The sequence below is a fragment of the Chionomys nivalis genome, chromosome 12, assembly GCF_950005125.1.
Source record: "Chionomys nivalis chromosome 12, mChiNiv1.1, whole genome shotgun sequence".
NCBI lineage: Eukaryota > Metazoa > Chordata > Mammalia > Rodentia > Cricetidae > Chionomys > Chionomys nivalis.
Genome location: NC_080097.1, coordinates 59219514 through 59236967, shown reverse-complemented (window position 1 = coordinate 59236967; position 17454 = coordinate 59219514). Strand labels below are relative to the sequence as shown.

The window sequence follows — 17454 nt, the reverse complement described above, 5'->3', positions numbered from 1 at the left end:
CTCTCCCTTCCTCCCCCCTTCTCTCCTTGCTCCTTGGTCCTGGTATTTATTTAGCTTGAGGACTATTATAGCCTTTTAAAAATTTGACTGGTATGCTCAGTTTGAATTTATTTTCTCTTCCACAAGTCATATGTGCTCCAATCCTGTAATGCCTGCTCCAAACTGCATCCTCACCAAAGTGAGAAGTCCAGGTCTCGCGGACCACAGTTCTCCAGACAGATCCATTCATGCTGGACCACTGGGACAATGGATACAATGGATGGGAGAGGGTTTCTGACGCTGGAGGAAGAGCAGCTAGAGGGGCAAATCATGGCTTCCTCAGTAGCAGGAAACTTAAGGAGAATAAGACCGTATGGATCGAAGGAAGAGTGATTACCGGGAGGACAGGCTGTAGGTGCAGAGAAGGCAGCTGTGAGACAGCTGGAGGAAGTCAGCAAGAGTGGGGAGTGACCGAAACTCAGATTTCAAAGGTGGGGCAGTTTTAGGAATTAGCCAAGGAGGACACATGGTCACTGAAATGTTGTTCCATGGTTCGTATGTGACCTTTGACCATGCCTCCAGCTCTGTATACCTGCTCTGGTTTTGTCTCTTGGTCAGAGCAAACGCACGCACGCACACATGGTCAGGAAATGAGGGTCAGAGTCCATTGGGACCTGGCACCAATGGATGGCAGGATTCCTTCCTGCTGACTGTCCCAGTTTATTTGCAGAATGTTTACCATGTTCAGGGTAGGCACATGCCCTCATCCTATCTCTTCAGCTACAGATGCTCTGGTGGCCCTCCCCACACTTCTTTTTATGGTTGGGCTGTCAGCCCCTGTTAGTACGGTGCTGGCTGAGATCTCTCATGCTGGCACTCCTAACAGGATGGAGTCTGCAGGTACTATGAGGCTGGTCCATCTGGGTCCCCGTGGGAGCCTGCCAGGCTTACCTGTGCCACCTGTCACCAAATAACACTGAGCAGGAAGCCAGGGTGGAGAACAGGAGGAGTGGAGTCTGTGAAGTTGCACAGGCTCCCCTCTTGCCAATCCTGCTTTAAGCCAGAACTGCAGGCAGGCGAGGGGCAGCAGAGGCTGGGAGGGCAACTGGAGTGGGGGAGGGTGTGAGGAGTGTTGCACTTAGAAACTCCATAGCTCTGTTCTTCTACGCTCTTAGCCTCGGGTGTTTGGCATAGGATCTCATGCAAGGAGGTGGGCTATAGGCAGCCTGAGGGGGCCTTTCTCTTGCTCCAAAGATGCTTGTTTCTGGGGCAAGGCAGAGCAGGACAGGGCAGGGCAGGGCAGAAGACCAGATGCTAAGTATCTGTCTTTTAAAGGCTTGGGTTCTCAGAGTGGGAAGATGAGGAAGCCAGAGAAGCTTGAGTACTTCCAGCCACCCAGAAGATTCCCCCGACGAAGGCGCAGGGACACACGGTCCCCAGGGTCCAGGGGAAGCAGCACAGAGCTCGTGGCTGCCTCTCGGGTCACATCAGGGTCATTGGCAAAGGCTGAGATGACCGGCCATGTATTCAGCATCAGGCTCACCTGGGGAGGGGAGCTCAGTTAGCTCCTATTTCCTAGCCCTTAGCTCAGGACCCTCAACTTTCCAAGGACTTCCTTATGGGAACCTGAGGCTTAATGGGCTCTCCTTTGAGGGCTGAGGGGTGGCCCGTATTGGGCTCTGCACACCTGCCATACCCTGCTAGCCAGGATCTTTCTGCCCTTGCTCATGGTCCCCAGGATACAGGTCAATAGAAGAGCTGCCCAGCGATGTGCTGTGGTCTGCTTCTGACCCTCCCTTCCCCGGGAGATGGGGCTGATACTCTGGTCACCTGGACAGTTTGGCGGTTGTACACCTTTACCACGTGGAATCGGAAGCTGTAGACTCCACGGACAGGGGCCACGAAGCAGCCTGAGGTCCGATCAAAGCCACCACCCTCATTCACCAGCACCTACAGGGAGCAGATCCTGTTGAGTGGGATCCAGGGTGCCTGGGGCTCAGGCGCATGCATCACTGAGGTTGGTGTTTGGGCAATGGGTAAGGACAAAAGGGGTGGCAAGCAAGTGCGCCGGGATTCGAAGATTAGGAGAAATGGCGAAGAGAGGTTGTGTGTATGAGTGAAGGAAGGCAAACAGTCGGTGGCCGTCTTTGGCGAAGGTGTGCCAAGAGATGCAGGAAATGGTTTTCTTGAAGTCTGAGGGCTGCAAAGTGGGCTTGGACGATAGAGTTCAGGTCCTTGCAGGTCCTCTGCATGGGGCAAGGGTATTACCTGGTCAAAGTAGATGGCACCAGTGGTGCCGTTGCCGGTTTCCCCTGCTGGTTCATGGTGATGGCTTCGGACTGCAGCAAACGCCACTCTTCCTGGAGGTGCCTCTCCCAGGGCTGCTCCCCCAGGTCCCCCTGCAGCAGGTCGACCTGGTTCACAGACCACCAGGCACTCCCCCTCCAGCAGGACAGGCTCTGGCCCTTCTTGAGCCCACCCAGCTCCTAGGGTCAGAAGCACCAGGGCCAAGGGCAGCTTGTGGTTGTGCCCTTGAGTTCCCATCGTTGCCCAGTACCTCTGTATTCACAGGCTTCCCTGTCTTCTGGCTCCCTTTTGCTCTCCCTCCCCTGCTTCAAGCTTTCAGAACCTCTAGCCCTGCTCCTCTGTCCTCCCTATGGGTCTGTCACCTAGTTTGGGCACCCCCTTCCCTACAGAGCTCTGCCTGGCCTCTCCTTACTCCTGCTGTCACTGCAGTTCCCTCCTCCTTGGCAAAGCACAGAGTGACAGCAGTTGGGCTCGGGGAGGGAGAAGAGGCATAGAGGCAGGACACAGGGCTCCAGCCTGATTCTGTAGCAGGAAGGCCAGAGAGTGGGTGATGGTGAACACACACACACACACACACACGACGTAGTTTCTTTAGCTCCTTCCTCATCCTCTCCTTTTCAGAACTCTTCACAATCTGTCTTTCTCTGTAGAATCTTTTTTGTTGTTGTTGTTGTTAATGTTGGAAGGTGTGTCCTAATCTTTCCCCACAATCTACTCGGCGAAAGTGCTTGGGCCAAGGGCAGTATTCTCTTGTCACTCTGGGCAAGTCACTTTCCCTCTTGGAACCTTCAACTGAGCAGAACACCCAAGGACCCCCCCCCCTCGCCCCCGCCAAGAACGGGAGGCGAACGTGAGAGTCGGCGGGAGGCGCTGGGGTGGGGCTGGGGTTGAGGGTGGGGACAGAAGTGTTGGCTACCCGTAGGCCCCGCAGGGGACGTGGAGGGCGGGTCGGTGGGCCGCAGGGCAGCAGGCGGAGGGGAGGGCGGGCGCGGGAGGAGACGGCAGCGCAGCCCTGGCGGGGGAGGAGCCGGTCTGACTCCGCCCCAGGCCGGGAAGTGACTCCAAAACCAGAACGCGTTGTTGACGACGAGAGTGTAGGTTGGTGGGACGCCGAGGAGGCCCTCCCAGATTCGGGTCCCCAGCCCCAGCCCCCTGGGGTGCGGGAGAAGCGCGGGGACCCCGGGCCCCTAGAGGAACAGCGGGACTCACGGCTTTGGCGGTAGGCGCGCCCCTTTCTGGCGATGGGAGCTGGAGGCCGCGGCCGGAGGGTGATGGGGCTGGGGGGCGGCCACTACGGCAGTCTGTGGGAGGGCGGGCCAGGCCCCGGGTCCTGGGTGGGACGCTTGGCGGTGGACGTCTCCGAGAAGAGAGGCGGGAGGTAGGAGTGGCTAGAGAAAGAACACTGGGCAAGGGCATCCCCTTCCCTGGACTACACAGTTACAGCCTCCAGCGAGTAGTTGTCTCTGGAGAGGCTCTCTTCTATTCAAAACTTGCAGAGACCTCTGAGCTTTGGGAATCTTTCCTCACCCACCCACTTCTTTCGACTCTCAGAATGAGCTGGAGGCTCCTTCACGGAACTCCCCTCTTAGGGCGGTGGTCATCTGTGTCCTGAGGCCAGTCGTCTATCCCCCTATAGCCTTGTTTACGAAGGACTTCCTCTCCGGGAGAGGCCTGTGAATAGATAAATTTCTAACCTCTCCACCCCCGAGGTGGCAGTGCTACCTCCTGGGGTTGTCTACCGGTGCTGTGACTAGGTGTGACTTGTTGATTGTGGGGTGTAGTCCATGTGGTTGAGATTTGGGCTGAAGAGAGACAGAGACTTTGAGCTTGCCTCTGCTCTTCCAGGACCCCAGGAAGAAGCCATGTCTACTTGGGGGTTGGCTTCCCCGACTCCTGACCGCTTTGCGGTGTCTGCGGTAGCAGAGGACAAGGTTCGGGAGCAGCAGGCTCGCTTGGAGCGTATCTTTAGCGTGGGAATGAGCATCCTCTCCAAAGACTGCCCAGAGAACCCTCATATCTGGCTGCAGCTTGAGGGCCCCAAGGAGAACGTCTGCAGAGCCAAGGTGAACTCCTCTCCCAAGTCCTTTTAGGACCCCGCCCCTCCCCTAGGCAGATTCGGAGGAGCGGCTGGGCAGGATTTCTGCCTCTGCTATCTTACCGACTGCTTCTGTCCTGAGCTTTGAGGAACTCAGCAGTTATTTTTTATTTAGAATTTTGGTTTCACTTCTGCCCTGATGGCCCAGGTACTGCAGGCATTTGGAAACAAATTACGTTGTGCCCTTGGGGATAGTTGAGTAATCGCACCGAACAGGTGGCCCTTGCCAAGGAATTCACTGGGAGTAAGTGGGTGTGGCAGGGGGTGGCCACATTTCTTTCTTTGGCCTCGAGGAGGAGTTCTAAAACAGCGTCACCACTCGAAAGCCTTCTGATCTAGTCTTAAATTTCCTTGTGTCTACAATGGGAATTATAACAGTATCTACTTGGATGATGCATGCGCTTGGAGCTCAGGGAGAACAATGAGCCTGAAGGAGATGGCTTCTAGAAGGTTCCTCTCTGACCTTCCCATCTAGGAATACCTGAAGGGGCTCTGCAGCCCAGAACTGCAGAGTGAAATCTGCTACCCACCCAGACTGCACTGCGTCTTTCGGGGAGCCCACGGCTTCTTCCTTGACTGCCTGGCTTGGAGCACATCTGCCCACCTGGTGCCCCTGGTTCCTGGCTCTCTGATGATCAGTGGCCTAACGGAGGCATTTGTGATGGCTCAGAGCCGGGTGGAGGAGTTAGTGCAGCGGCTGAGCTGGGATCTTCAGCTGCAGTCTTGTCCCGGAGCCCCTGCCAGTGCTGGAGTGCTGAGAGACTTCTCTGCTTTGCTGCAAACTAGGGAGGATGCCTACACAGAGGCCCTGCTGCAGCTGCCCCTGGCTGTCCAGGAGGAGCTCCTAAGCCTGGCACAGGAGGCATCTGGAGAGCAGGGTCCACAGGTGCTGCCCTCTCATGAGCGGCAGGGGAGTCGAGGCCTGTTGAGTGCTCAGTTCCAGGGAGTTAGGGCTCCCTTGAGTCAAGGTGGGGAGTCCCAGGGTACTGGAGTGGTAGGGTCGGGAGAGTCAAGGGCAGCGAGAGGAGAAAGACCTACTGTGGAGAAGCAGGGAAGTAAACAGGATGGTGTCAGGGACGTGCATTCAGGGAGGAAGGAGCCCTCTGGGGAAGAGATCTGGGAGAGAGGAGTGGCTTTCAAGTCACAACCAGCAGGTGGAGGAGCAGAGGCACCATTGAAGGGAAAGGCCTTGGGGAAGGAGGAGGTTCCTCAGCAAAGAGGAGGGTTCAGTCTGCAGGGCGACTCTTCTGGTGCCCATGTGCCCTTTCAGAGGGCAGCTCAAACTCGGGGAGCCTCTCTCCTCCAGCGGCTCCATAATGGGAGCACGTCACCTCCCAGAGTACCTAGCCCTCCACCTGCGCCGGAACCCCCGTGGCCCTGTGGAGACCGAGATCGGGGAGACAGGGGAGACAAGCAACAGGCTGGGGCTCGAGGTCGAGGGTCTAAGCGAGGCGCTCGAGGGGGCAACTTGGTGACCGGCACACAGCGTTTCCAGGAAGCCTTACAGGATCCTTTCACCCTGTGCCTTGCTAATGTGCCCGGCCAGCCAGACCTCCGTCATATCGTCATTGATGGCAGCAACGTGGCCATGGTGTAAGTAGCTGGTGGGGTTGAGTTCTGAGGAGGGGTCTGTCCTGGAGACATCTGCCGAGGGGCTGGTCGTGCAGCCTCCTGCGCGTGCGTCCTGAGCGTTGCCGCTCTCTGTTGCAGGCACGGCCTGCAGCACTACTTCTCAAGCCGGGGCATAGCTCTTGCTGTGCAGTACTTCTGGGACCGTGGACATCGTGACATAACTGTCTTTGTGCCCCAGTGGCGCTTCAGTAAGGATTCCAAGGTCAGAGGTAAGTTGGGTCTGGCTATCTGTGTCCTGGGTCAGGCCTTGTCTACCTTGAGGAGAACCCTGTTGTATCTTGTTCTGTAGAGAGTCACTTCCTGCAGAAGCTGTACTCCCTGAGTCTGCTTTCCCTGACACCCTCACGAGTCATGGATGGCAAGAGGATTTCTTCCTATGATGACAGGTATTTGCTCCTCCCCTGGCCCCCAGTTTTATTGAAGGAGTCTAGTGGGACTTTGAGCAGGAGAGAGATGCTCCTGACCTCTGTCTTCCGGCCTCAGCAGTGGAGTTAGTTTCCATGGGACATATGATGGGGTAGGTAAGTCAGCTCTGCAGGTGACATGAGAGGGACTGTGGACTACTGTGTTCGCCTGCTCGTCATTCACCTAGTATTTATAGAAAGTGCTTTGCTGTCTAGAAAATACTCTGTAACGGAGAGCCGGGAAGGCTGATGACATGAATGGCTGGCAGAATTTCCAAACATGTAGAGAAATTCTTTGAACATTCTGGGAAAATCTTCAAAATAAATAAGATGCAGAAACACAATCTTTGAATACTAGGACTGCCTAGAACACAGTTCTGTGAGAGACCACCAGTCTCAGAATGGAACAGAATGTCAGAATTAGAGCTCCAGGCTTCAGTAGTGATCTGCTTTCTCCGTGGCCTTGGCCCCACCTCTTAGTGAATCAACCTCTTTGTCTCAGGGTCCTTCTCCATTCATTCACCCTCCTTGTGAATATCAAAAGAAGATAAGGTATGTGCTTGCCTCATTCCTGGTGCTAAGCTAGAGTCCAGTGACGTACCCTCTTAACATTGCATGGGCCCAATTTAAGTGTTGCATGAAGCTGGGTGTGGTAGTCACGCCTGTAATCCCAGCACTTGAGAGACCAAGGTAGGATAATCCCCACGAATTTGAGACCATCATGAGCTATAAAGTATGTTCCAGGCTGGCCTGGACTACAAAGTGAGACCCTGTCTCAATAAACTAAAAAGAAGAAAGAAAGGAGAAAGGTGATGCCTGTATTTATCTCTATTTATAGAGGTACCATATAGGCTAGACAGAAAACGTAGGGTATACCCCTGCTACACTTGTGCACACATGGTGTGGAAAGATACACACTTTAAAACTGATTAGCTATTTTAAATCTTTCTATTTTTTTTTAAATTTTTATGGTTTATTTAACTTTATTTTATGTGCATTGGTGTGAAGGTGTCAGATCCCCTGGAACTGGATTTTCAGACAGTTGTGAGCTGCCATGTGGGTGCTGGGAATTGAACCCGGGTCCTTGAGAAGAGCAGTCAGTGCTCTTAACCGCTGAGCCATCTCTCCAGCCCCTAAATCTTTCTATTTTGTATAAAATAAAAAAATCTTAGGTGTAGTAGTGTTTTGCCTGTATGTATGGATGTGCACATTGTGCATGCCTGGTGCCCAGAGAGTCCAGAAAAGTCCAAAAAAGCAACTTTAAGGAGTGTTTATTTTAGCTCCCTGTTTCAGGTTACAGTCCATTATAGCTGGGAAGTCACAGCAGCAGGATCTTATGGGAGCTGGTCACATCACATCCATAGTCAGGAACAGAGAGCAATGACTGCATAAATGGTAGTGTTCAGCTTGCTTCTGCTGCTCATAAGGATCCAGAATCCCCTGCCAAGGGAATGGTGCCGCTCACAGTGGTTGGGTCTTTCCACTCTTAATTAACCACGTTCTTACAGACCACCAGATCCAGAAAGTTCCTTACTGTGAACTCTTCTCAGGTGATTCTAGATTAAGTTGACAATTAAGAACTAGCCAGCATAGTTATTGTGTGTTTTATCGTTTCAGACGTTTAACTTTTACTCTCTAGAAGTAAGTAGTATTTACAAAAGGTACTTCACTTTCTTCTTTGGTTCTGTTGCGGTGATAAATACCATGATCCAAAGAAACTCGGAGGAGAGGGTTTGTCATAAAACTTTCAGGTAATAGTCCCTCTCTGATTGGAAGTCAGGACAGGGACCTGGAGGCAGGCACTGGTGCAGAGACCACAGGAATACGACTTATTGCCTTCCTCAGCTCGCTTTCTAATACCACCCAGGGCCACCTGCTCAGAGGTGGCCCTGCCTCCAGTGGCCTGGGCCTCTATCAATCAGCAATGAAGAAAATGTCTCACACATTGCCTATAGGCAATCTAATGGGGCCATTTTCTCACTTGGGGGTCGCCTTCCCAGATAACTGTATATTGTATCAAGTTGACAAAAACCAAGGAGGACTCTTCTGATGCTACTGTTTCCGTTTTGGACAGGATCTCACTTTGTAGCCCTGGGCTGGAACTGGTACTTCTTCTGTAGGCCAGGTTGGCTTTGAGCTTGTGGTGATCCTCCTGCTTCTGCCTCCCAAGTGCAGTTATTTTGTTTTAAGGCCTAGATTTTGGGTTTATCTAAGACAGTAACTTACATGATATAGACTTGGAATTTCTCTTCATTGTGGTACAAATCAGCACAGTGGAACCCAACATGGCCTGCTGAGTGAGTTCTGCAGACCAAGAGGTAGCCTAACCCCAGAGCCAGGAAGTCCTTGACTAGAGAGCATGCTTTGTGGACTTTACGTAGCATAGCAACCCCTAAACTTGTTCCCCACACACCTGTTGTACCTAATCCCGATTCCCTGTCTTCTCTGGACCACAATGCCTTTCAGATACTGACTGCTCACTTCAGACTAGGTGCATGACTTGGAGAAAGAACTCTGGGGCAAGAGTTGGTCCTTGGCTTCAGAGGGCCCCAAAGTGAAAATTGATTAAAAAAAAAAAACCCGTAAATCAGGCACTGTAGGAGCTCAGGGAAGGAAGCCGTGTTGTGACTAGGATTTTCCAGGAAGAAAGGATTGGGAGTTTTGACTGAGAAGGATGTGGGATGGACTGATCTCTTTGGTTTTAAACCTCTCAATAGTTCACTGCCTACCACCTTGTGAATTTCACTCTGTGGATGGAGAATTATTAAAAATGAGACCTGGCCATGATGGCAGTTGCCTTTAATGCCAATACTTGGAAGGTACAGGTAAAGGCAGGAAGCTTGAGGTTAGCTTCAGCTATTCAGTAAATTGGAGGTAGGCCTGGGCTATGTGAGTTCATATCTTACAAATAAAACAAGAAAATTACTAAAGTAGGCCTCAGGTGTCTTTAAAAAGCTTTATAATTTTGGGGCTGGAGAGATGGCTCAGCAGTTAAGAGCACTGGTTACTCTTGCAGAAGTCCTAAGTTTAATTCCCAGCAACTACACTGCAGCTCACAATCTGATGCCCTTTTCTGGTCTGCAGGTATACATGCAGACAAAGCATCTGTATGCATAAAAAAGATAAATCTTAAAAAAAAAAAAAAACCTTTAGGGACAGGAGAGATGACTCAGTGATTAAAGGCGCTGACTGCTCTTCCAGAGGACCTGGGTTCAATTCCCACGATTCAGATGGCAGCTCATAACTGTCTGTAACTCCCAAGATCTGACAGCCTCACACAGGCAGAACAACAAATGCACATAAAATAAAAATAAGTAAATTATTAATAAACAAAAAACTTGAAAATTTTATTTTTCTTTTTTTGAGGTAAGGTCTCTTGTAGCCAGCCAGGTTGGTCTCAAGGCTCACTGAGTAACCAAGGATGACCTTGAACTTCTGAATTCTCCTGTCCCCACCTCCTGAATGCCAGATTACTGGTGTGTGTTACCATGCCCAGTCTATGTGGTGCTGGAGGTTGAACGTAGGGCCCCATGCAGCCAGGTGAGCACTCTACCAAGCGAGCTCTACCGCCTGCTCCCAGAAAGTTTCTTAGGTGCAGCCTGGATGTGTGGACTTACTCAAGGCCTCTCACTTGGACTGGTTGGGATGAAGGGCAGGTGTGGAAGAGCTCTGTGTAGGGGAAGAGCAGGTGAGACTGAGGATGGTAAGGTGAGGCAGGTGAGCTGGTGGAAGGCTGGCAGGAATCCCAGTTTTGTTTTTGAGACAGGGTTTCTCTGTAGCTTTTGAGCCTGTCCTGGAACTAGCTCTGTAGACCAGGCTGGCCTCGAACTCACAAAGATCCGTCTGCCTCTGCCTCCCGAGTGCTGAGATTAAAGGCGTGTGCCACTAACGCCTGGCTCAGGAGTCCCAGTTTTAATGTCTGAATTATTAAGGCGATTGTGGCCCTGGAAAGTAAGGCAGCGTGGAGGAATGGGGGATTGTGAACGACTGGTGGGGCGGGAGGAAGTTATCGCTAGCTCTGTTTCAGATACAGTCTTCAGTGATGGGTGTGGTGAATGGGCTGCCCTCGGGACACTACCTTGGATTCACCGCTGTTTGTTCTCTGACCTTGGTTCCTACGCCTAGTTAGTCACCTGTGTGAAGTGAGGAGAGGAGCTGAATGTGGAGGCACACACTGTAATCAGAACTGTGGCAGGAAGATTTAGAGTTCAAAGCCTGCTGGGGCTACAGAGAGAATTCAAGGCTAGACTAACTTAGCAAGATTTGTTTTTGAGCTAGAATCTTTCTATGTGACTGTCCTGAAACTATATAAACCAGGCTGCCTTAGAACTCAAGAGATTTGCCTGTCTCTGCCTCCTGAGTGCTGAGATTAAAGGTGTGCACCACCATGCCCTGCCTGTCTCTGACCCCATTGCCTCGGTCAGTCTGTCTATCTGTCTACCTACCAGCCTACTTATAATCTCAGTGGTAAAGCACTTGCCTAGGATGCATGAGGGTCTGGCCTCAATTCCCAAGAAGCCTCCCTCACCCTTCATTTAAATGAGTTTGGAGACGGACCTCCATCACCAGAATTGGGTCACAGGCATTGATAGCATACCGTGGGGTCAATCCTTGGGGAAATCCCGAATGGTTTCTGTGTTTCCTCGAGACAGGTTCATGGTGAAGCTGGCGGAAGAGACCGATGGGATCATTGTCTCCAATGACCAGTTCCGAGATCTGGCAGAGGAGTCAGACAAGTGGATGGCCATCATCAGAGAGCGGTGAGAATAGGGCAGCGACTCAGACCTTTCTCTAAACCAGCTCTTCTCTGGCCACTGGGTGAGAATCCTGGGCAAGGGCTTGAAGATGCCTGAGGACGCTAGCCAGTAGCTCCGGGTGGTTTTGGTTTGGGTGATGTCAGCGAGATTGTTCCTGTGACTCCCTCTTTCTGCATCCAGCCTGCTGCCCTTCACCTTTGTGGGAAACCTCTTCATGGTCCCAGATGACCCTCTGGGGCGAAATGGCCCCACCCTGGATGAGTTCCTGAAGAAGACAGTCAGGTAATGCCCTTACTTCTGCCCGCAGCCTGTTGATCTGCTCCTCTCTCAAGGACTGGAGGCTTGGATGGGAGTGTCACAGTTTCGGCCAGCTTTATACTGCAGTAGTCTTGAGTTTGTGGGAATGGCCTTTAAAGTCCCCCCAGGGACTCCTGATACAGACTTCGTACTAGGAAGAGAAATGTTTATTTCTTTTCCTTTTGGTCTGTGTGTTTGATGGAAGGATTTGGGAGATGATTGCATGTAATGATAGCCAATCGCACCCCCACACCCTCTGTTGGCTCATTAAGCAAGCGATTAAACAGGAAATTACATTCCTAGTGGGACACTGCCGCTCAGTGGCCAGCTTAGGGAACTTCACGACTTCATCTCCAAAAGCTGGGAATTGTCAGTTTGCCTGAGGCTCCCGGAGGCCCAACTTTTCTACGGAGTGCTTATCGCTTCTTATTCTGCTTTTCTCCAGGAAACAGGGCTCTTCTAAGGCTCAGCAACCCTCCAGAGGCCCCAAAGACCATGGGAATCAGCAGCAGATGAAGCAAGGGAAGGAAGAGGAAAAAGGTGGCATTCGGAAGACCAGGGAGACAGAGCGGCTCCGGCGCCAGCTGCTGGAGGTGTTTTGGGGTCAGGACCACAAGGTGGACTTCATCCTGCAGCGGGAACCATACTGCCGGGATATTAATCAACTCTCTGAGGCCCTTCTGAGTCTCAACTTTTGAGCCTTACTTGCCTGCATAGCTGCTGCCCCATCAGACTTAGCGACCCCAGCCCAGCCCCTTCCTTACAGTCCTCTGCTGCTCAGACTGTGCCCGACTCCCTCTAAGATGGTCCTTTGGTTGGAGGAAGCACAGGAGAAGAGATTTGAGTGTGGGAACACTCTTGCCTGGGGTCCATAAGGTGACTTGACCCGAGTCAGGACTGCAGCGAGCTCTAAGGAGCCTTTTATCAGACTCATCCTGGTCTTTGCAGGCTGTAGAGGCTCCTCCTGAAGGCTGAGACTGTTGGCCAAGTTAAGCTGAGTTGGAGGCTAGGGTAAGCTGGAGGCAGCAAAAGGCTAAGCTGAGGAAGAAAGCATCCTCAGGCTGCTCTTCTGAATGGCTAGTATAGGCTGAGCTGTCTGGGTTCTGTAGGGCCACAGTGCTTTGTGGGCTGTTGCAGTGGGACAGCAGAGACCCAGACGGCTTCCAGTCTGGGTTGCGCCTGCCTGCTACCTTGGGAGAGTCGCTTGACTTTTACTTATGTCTGTACAAAAGGCATAAAAAATAATCTTGGAGAGGAGAACTGGGTACACAGAGGAAGGCTCCTGTGAGGAAGTGATCTTGGATCACGTCTCAGGTGTGTCTGCCTGTGTCTGCATAGGCTCCCTAACCAAAACTTCACGTTCAGATATGTCCACAGTCCACACCCTCAGTTTTAACTCGGGGTTTTCAGTAGAACACGCCTGTAATGGCTGCACCCTTTCCCAGCAACCTTCCAAACACAGATTAACAAAATAGTTGTTAGGTTTGATTGCTGCATTACCTAAAAACTCTCAGGGTCCCTAAAAGAGGCAGCTGGTCAGTTGCATTCAAATGTGTTTACAGATTCACAAATGTGTCAGAAAGGCCCCGGTTAAATCCTCTCTCTGGTGTTGAATGTGTTCACCAAATTCATGAAGCCATGCTTTGCAGTGACAATGTTAGTGGGATCTATCTATTATTTCCTGTGTATGGTTAAGAAACTATTGTCTAGGAGTGGAAGCTGAAACATCAGGTTGAAAGACACCTGGTTAGTCACAGATGACCTCCACTGACCTATCATGGCCAAGTGTTTACATCATCCTAATTCCCACAAGTCATTGTTTGGTATCTGCTTGATTTTTGTGCCAGGGATTTACTCCCTGCAAGGAGGCACATTCCTGACCTGGATGTATAGTTTTCCAGTAGTTTTTTTTCTCTAGTGTAGCCTAACAAGCTTCTTTTATTTTTACCTTCCCTAGGAATAACTCAGAGCTAGTCAACTTCTCAGATAGATAAAGAGGTAAGGCAGGTTCCCTGGGTTCAGTTCTGTTTGGGAGTTGTAGCAAGTCCCTGAATTAGCTTCTTTTCTGGCTGACTTACTAGTGACACAGAGAGGTGACTGTGGGTGGAGCTCAGTGATCAAGGAGAGGGTCCCTAGGTCCGTGTCTGTTTCGTTGGGCCATTTTCATCTCTACACTAGATTGACTCAGGCTGGGACAGCTGTATTGGAGGCAAGGTGATCAGGGAAATGACAGTGACTCCTTTCAGTGCCCAGGAAACAAAGAGAATGGTCTGAACTGGTTGCTGGTAGAAGAGCTTTTTAAGTTTGCGATTGGTTTCTTGCTCTTTTTGCTTGCCATGATGGTGGGTGTACAGAAGGCCAGAATTAGTTTCCTTTTTATACTGAGGACCCTGGAAGGAGACTGAAGTGTTCCCAAGCAGATGAGAGACAGATCCTAGCTTATAGAGGGACACTGACTGCGTGTTGCTGCAGTATGAGGTGGGATCTGCATGTGTTTGCTAGATGAATTCCCTGCCATTTGGGTGAAACACCGAGGCTAACCTACAGGCCTTTCTTCCCCCCGCCCCCCCCATTTTTGCTGGCATCCTCTGAACAGGTGGCTAGGGCAGCACCAGAACTCACTGGAAATGTCCTTATGTGTACTGTCTTTAATCTCTCATACCTCATGTCTCACCAGCTCATTTGGGAAGAGACCAAGAAAGGGAAGGGTGAGGAGAGAGACTGAGTATTACATTCAGAACCTCATTTAGGAAGAAGAGCCATCTAGGTAATAGTCCTTAAGATAAATTCTAGGAGAATCTAAGCCAAAGAGACAGCTGAAGCTAGTGAGAGAATTTATTGCCACAACTACTGAACTTTCTCTACACAGTATATAGGAGAACTGGCGCGACACACAGAAACGACAAGAAGTCGAAGAGGTTGAGGTTAGGATGAGATTACAACCTTGACTGATGTTCTCAGATGGGGGAACACAACACGGGAAGAAAGTGACGGGGAGAGGTTCTAAGACCTAGATAGCTTCTCATCTCAAATACTGGCATCACCTGAGCCAGTTCTTAGTTGAGGAACAACAGGCCTCAGCTCCTGCCTTGGGGGTCCTTCTCTACTTAGGCTACGACATCTTTCAAGGCAGCCCCTAACTCTGGGAAGGAATACTGGTAGCCAGTGGCCAGTGTCCGTCGTGGGACCACTTTCTGGCCTTCCAGCAGCATGGTGGCACGCTCTCGTCCGAAGACTGCTTGTACCACCGTGCTGGGGACAGGTATGAAGGCTGGGCGGCCCAGGGCAGCACCCAAGGCCTGGGCAAACTCGGCATTGGTTGTGGTAGATGCTGGAGCCACTCCATTCAGGACTCCTTGGACATGGTCCGCTTCAAGGGCATGAGTCAGAATTCCTGCCAGATCACCGATGTGTATCCAGGGGAAGAACTGGTGACCTGAACCAATGGGGCCTCCTAGGCCCAGGCGGAAGGGCAGGAGCATGTGGCTGATGGCACCACCCCCACGGCCCAGCACAACCCCTAAAGCAGGCAAGAGGGGTGGTACAGGAAGGTTGCTTAGCCTTGAAAATCTGTGTTACTCTAACTTCTCTTTTCCCTTCCTCACTTTCTTCCCATGTGGGTTTGGACAGGACAGAGTTGAGGGTTGTCGATGTTCTTGGAACTTTCCCTCTAGGTTAGCTAGACTGATGGTGTTCTCTCACTGTAACCTCAGCCCACCTCGGCCCAGAATCTTCCACTTTGCCAGATTCCCAGACCCTTGGTCCTCACCTGAACGTACCACGACCTGGCGTGTAGACTCTCCAGGCAGCCTGGCTGCTGCTTCCCATTTGGTTACCAAGTTGGAGAAAAAGTCAAAATCTCCTCCTGGACTGTCTTCATCATACTCCTCAGTCAGGCTTGGCTGGTAGTAAGCTGTCATGGGAAAGCACTCATTGCTCTGGCTGGCCCTATCCTGCTGGGCCTTCTGCATTAAAGGCTCCCTAGCCTCATTCTCTTTTATCCGTTGGATCTCCACAGGAGAAGAAAGAACCATGGCTGTTTTCCCCTTGAGCTGCTTCCTGTGTTCCTGCCTGCCAGCCTAGTCTTTGGCTACAGGGCTATACCCAGAGGCTGCTAGCTTGTAGTGGTTAGGAACAGAAACCTGGGTGCTAGGCTGCTTGAGCTCCGCCATTCTCGACATCTGTGACTTTCTGGCAAGTTACTCTCTGTATGAACAATTTGCATCTTCAATATGGGAGTAACTGTACCTACCTCATAAGGTTTTGCAAGAATTAAATGTATAAAATACTTAGTAGAGTATTTCATTTTAATTGTTTGCAATTATTTTGTCTCAAGGGTGACACACTAATAGGGGACTTGTTTATAAAGAACTGTGGACCAAAAAGCAAGGTATCTGGCAGTAGGGCGACTTCCTCAGCACTAGGACTGGTACCATCCCTTTCTGAGGGCTTCCACCAAGGGCTCCTAGCTTTGACTCTCTAGCCAAGTACACTCCCCACTCAGTTTACACCATGAATACCACGCAGTGAAAATCCAGAGGTGAGGAGAAACCTGCTGTGGCTGGAGGGTCTGGAAGCTACACTGGAAAGGATACTCCTAGGGTGCTGCAGTGGGGTCTAACTAGCCCCAAGGGCCTGAGGTGCCTTCTCTGTTCTCCCTGTTAATGTAAGAGGTTGGTGATTTCGGGACATACCTACACCTGTGACTAGTATCCAAGCCTGCGGTGGGTGTGTGGCTTTGGTGATGGCGTTAGCTAGCAAGTGGGTGGTATCCAGGCGGCTGGTAAGAACCTCTTTTTGGAAGGCCTCGTTCCATCTGCAGAGAAGATGAAAAGGTCAGAAGTACCGACACACATCCAACCCATATCCTCACTGCTCATTTCCTATACACCTGCCTATTCTCCCGGTCAGCCACTTGTCCTATATCTATCTTAATGCATAACTCAGGGTGGCTAAGACAGCTAAGACTGTTCCCCACTCCATAAAAGGCATGGACTATAAGACAGGGTTTCTCTGTGGTTTTGGAGCCTGTCTTAAAGACACCGATATAGAACTGGCTCCAACGTTAAGAGACACTTTGCACAGTGTATGTCTGCGGCGCTTGGCTCACGGGAGTCGACCCTGTGCAAGTGACACCGCTTTATGGCCCAGCTGACCTTCGCAGAGGGTTGAGGATGTTCTCTCCAGCCAGGTTGATGACAACATCACAGAGGGGCAGCCCCGACCTAATGAGTTCACTCTGTTGGAGAAAGCACAGGGCCTGCTGGTACAGTTCCCGGCGCGCAAATGCCCTCCCACCCACCTTGCTGAGGCTGGACGTACCCACGTGATTCGACCCGGCCCAGGCTGGCGGGAGACCAACGTCACTTTGTGGCCCCTGGCTTTAAGCAGCTGGGTTAGGGCTGTCCCGATGAATCCCGTCCCGCCACCTGATGGGAGAGCACAAACTGTTTATACTCCGCGAGGAGGCAGGAGGCAGGCCGGGCTGCCCTTTTTTGTGCCGTCCCCTTGGACACCAGGCCTCCCCCCCCATTCCCCCCCGTTCCCCGCTCGCGCCCCACAATGCAGAGGTGACACAGGACACGGGGTTTCAGGGATTCGGCTTTTGCGGCTGGGAAGCCAAGGCTAGGTTGCTTGCTTAGAAGACCGCGCCCGGTGGGGCTGATCTCCCAGCTCTCAGCCTCAGCCTAAGCCCGCCCGCGACTCTCCCAGCCCTCCCTCACCCACGAGCACCCGCATAGTGACGGGGAAACAACACGCCTGCGCGAGATTTAAAACCGGACGCGACTACGCGCCTCGGCTCACGCGAATTGCAGGACTAGGTGTGCGCCACCCCACCTCCCCCGACCCGGAAGGAGTTATAGCAATATCGAAAGACCGTAAATTTCCGTGGGAAGAGAGGTTGACGACGCAAAAGACAGGGGAGGACGACGCGCAGAAATACCCGCTACCAAAGAAACCGACACATATCCAGACCGCAAAG

At 51.8% G+C, this 17454-nt stretch overlaps 3 protein-coding genes across 7 annotated transcripts; 1 reads left to right on the top strand and 2 right to left on the bottom strand.

Annotated features, from left to right (window-relative positions):
* Positions 1-90: 90 nt before the first annotated feature.
* Cbln3 (cerebellin 3 precursor) lies at positions 91-2678 on the bottom strand. The gene is made up of 3 exons (XM_057785718.1): positions 2248-2678; positions 1810-1929; positions 91-1522 (listed from the first exon to the last, which is right to left on the bottom strand). Exons 1-3 carry the CDS (start codon positions 2521-2523, stop codon positions 1325-1327), a joined length of 594 nt encoding a protein of 197 aa, XP_057641701.1. The 5' UTR covers positions 2524-2678; the 3' UTR covers positions 91-1324.
* Khnyn (KH and NYN domain containing) lies at positions 1874-14130 on the top strand. Of its 4 annotated transcripts, none has more exons than XM_057785714.1 (8): positions 1874-1996; positions 4132-4349; positions 4857-5974; positions 6092-6222; positions 6303-6399; positions 11070-11177; positions 11355-11456; positions 11917-14130. In XM_057785714.1, the coding sequence occupies exons 2-8, from the start codon at positions 4149-4151 to the stop codon at positions 12167-12169; spliced, it is 2010 nt and encodes a 669-aa protein (XP_057641697.1). In that variant the 5' UTR covers positions 1874-1996; positions 4132-4148; the 3' UTR covers positions 12170-14130. The 4 variants fall into 4 exon arrangements, 3 of the variants coding, with proteins under 3 accessions (XP_057641697.1, XP_057641696.1, XP_057641698.1); XR_009058098.1 differs by lacking the exon at positions 1874-1996 and adding an exon at positions 3318-3505 and having other exon boundaries at positions 11070-11235; positions 11917-11947; XM_057785713.1 differs by lacking the exon at positions 1874-1996 and adding an exon at positions 3325-3505.
* Positions 14131-14161: 31 nt separating this feature from the next.
* Sdr39u1 (short chain dehydrogenase/reductase family 39U member 1) lies at positions 14162-17243 on the bottom strand. 2 transcript variants are annotated; one of them, XM_057785717.1, is made up of 6 exons: positions 17195-17243; positions 16794-16900; positions 16628-16710; positions 16166-16287; positions 15241-15384; positions 14162-14925 (listed from the first exon to the last, which is right to left on the bottom strand). In XM_057785717.1, the coding sequence occupies exons 1-6, from the start codon at positions 17208-17210 to the stop codon at positions 14579-14581; spliced, it is 819 nt and encodes a 272-aa protein (XP_057641700.1). In that variant the 5' UTR covers positions 17211-17243; the 3' UTR covers positions 14162-14578. The 2 variants fall into 2 exon arrangements, with proteins under 2 accessions (XP_057641700.1, XP_057641699.1); XM_057785716.1 differs by having other exon boundaries at positions 14289-14991.
* Between the last annotated feature and the right edge of the window lie 211 nt (positions 17244-17454).

Coding starts and splice junctions, on each gene's coding strand:
- Cbln3 (XM_057785718.1), bottom strand. CDS start 2,523: ATGGGAACTCAAGGGCACAACCACAAGCTGCCCTTGGCCCTGGTGCTT. Junction 1,930..2,247: donor GTGCCATCTACTTTGACCAG/GTAATACCCTTG, acceptor TGCTCCCTGTAG/GTGCTGGTGAATGAGGGTGG. Junction 1,523..1,809: donor ACAACCGCCAAACTGTCCAG/GTGACCAGAGTA, acceptor TCCCCTCCCCAG/GTGAGCCTGATGCTGAATAC.
- Sdr39u1 (XM_057785716.1), bottom strand. Junction 16,288..16,627: donor ATCCTCAACCCTCTGCGAAG/GTCAGCTGGGCC, acceptor TCTTCTCTGCAG/ATGGAACGAGGCCTTCCAAA. Junction 14,992..15,240: donor CCAGGTCGTGGTACGTTCAG/GTGAGGACCAAG, acceptor TGCCTGCTTTAG/GGGTTGTGCTGGGCCGTGGG.
- Khnyn (XM_057785714.1), top strand. CDS start 4,149: ATGTCTACTTGGGGGTTGGCTTCCCCGACTCCTGACCGCTTTGCGGTG. Junction 4,350..4,856: donor AGAACGTCTGCAGAGCCAAG/GTGAACTCCTCT, acceptor CTTCCCATCTAG/GAATACCTGAAGGGGCTCTG. Junction 11,178..11,354: donor ATGGCCATCATCAGAGAGCG/GTGAGAATAGGG, acceptor TTCTGCATCCAG/CCTGCTGCCCTTCACCTTTG.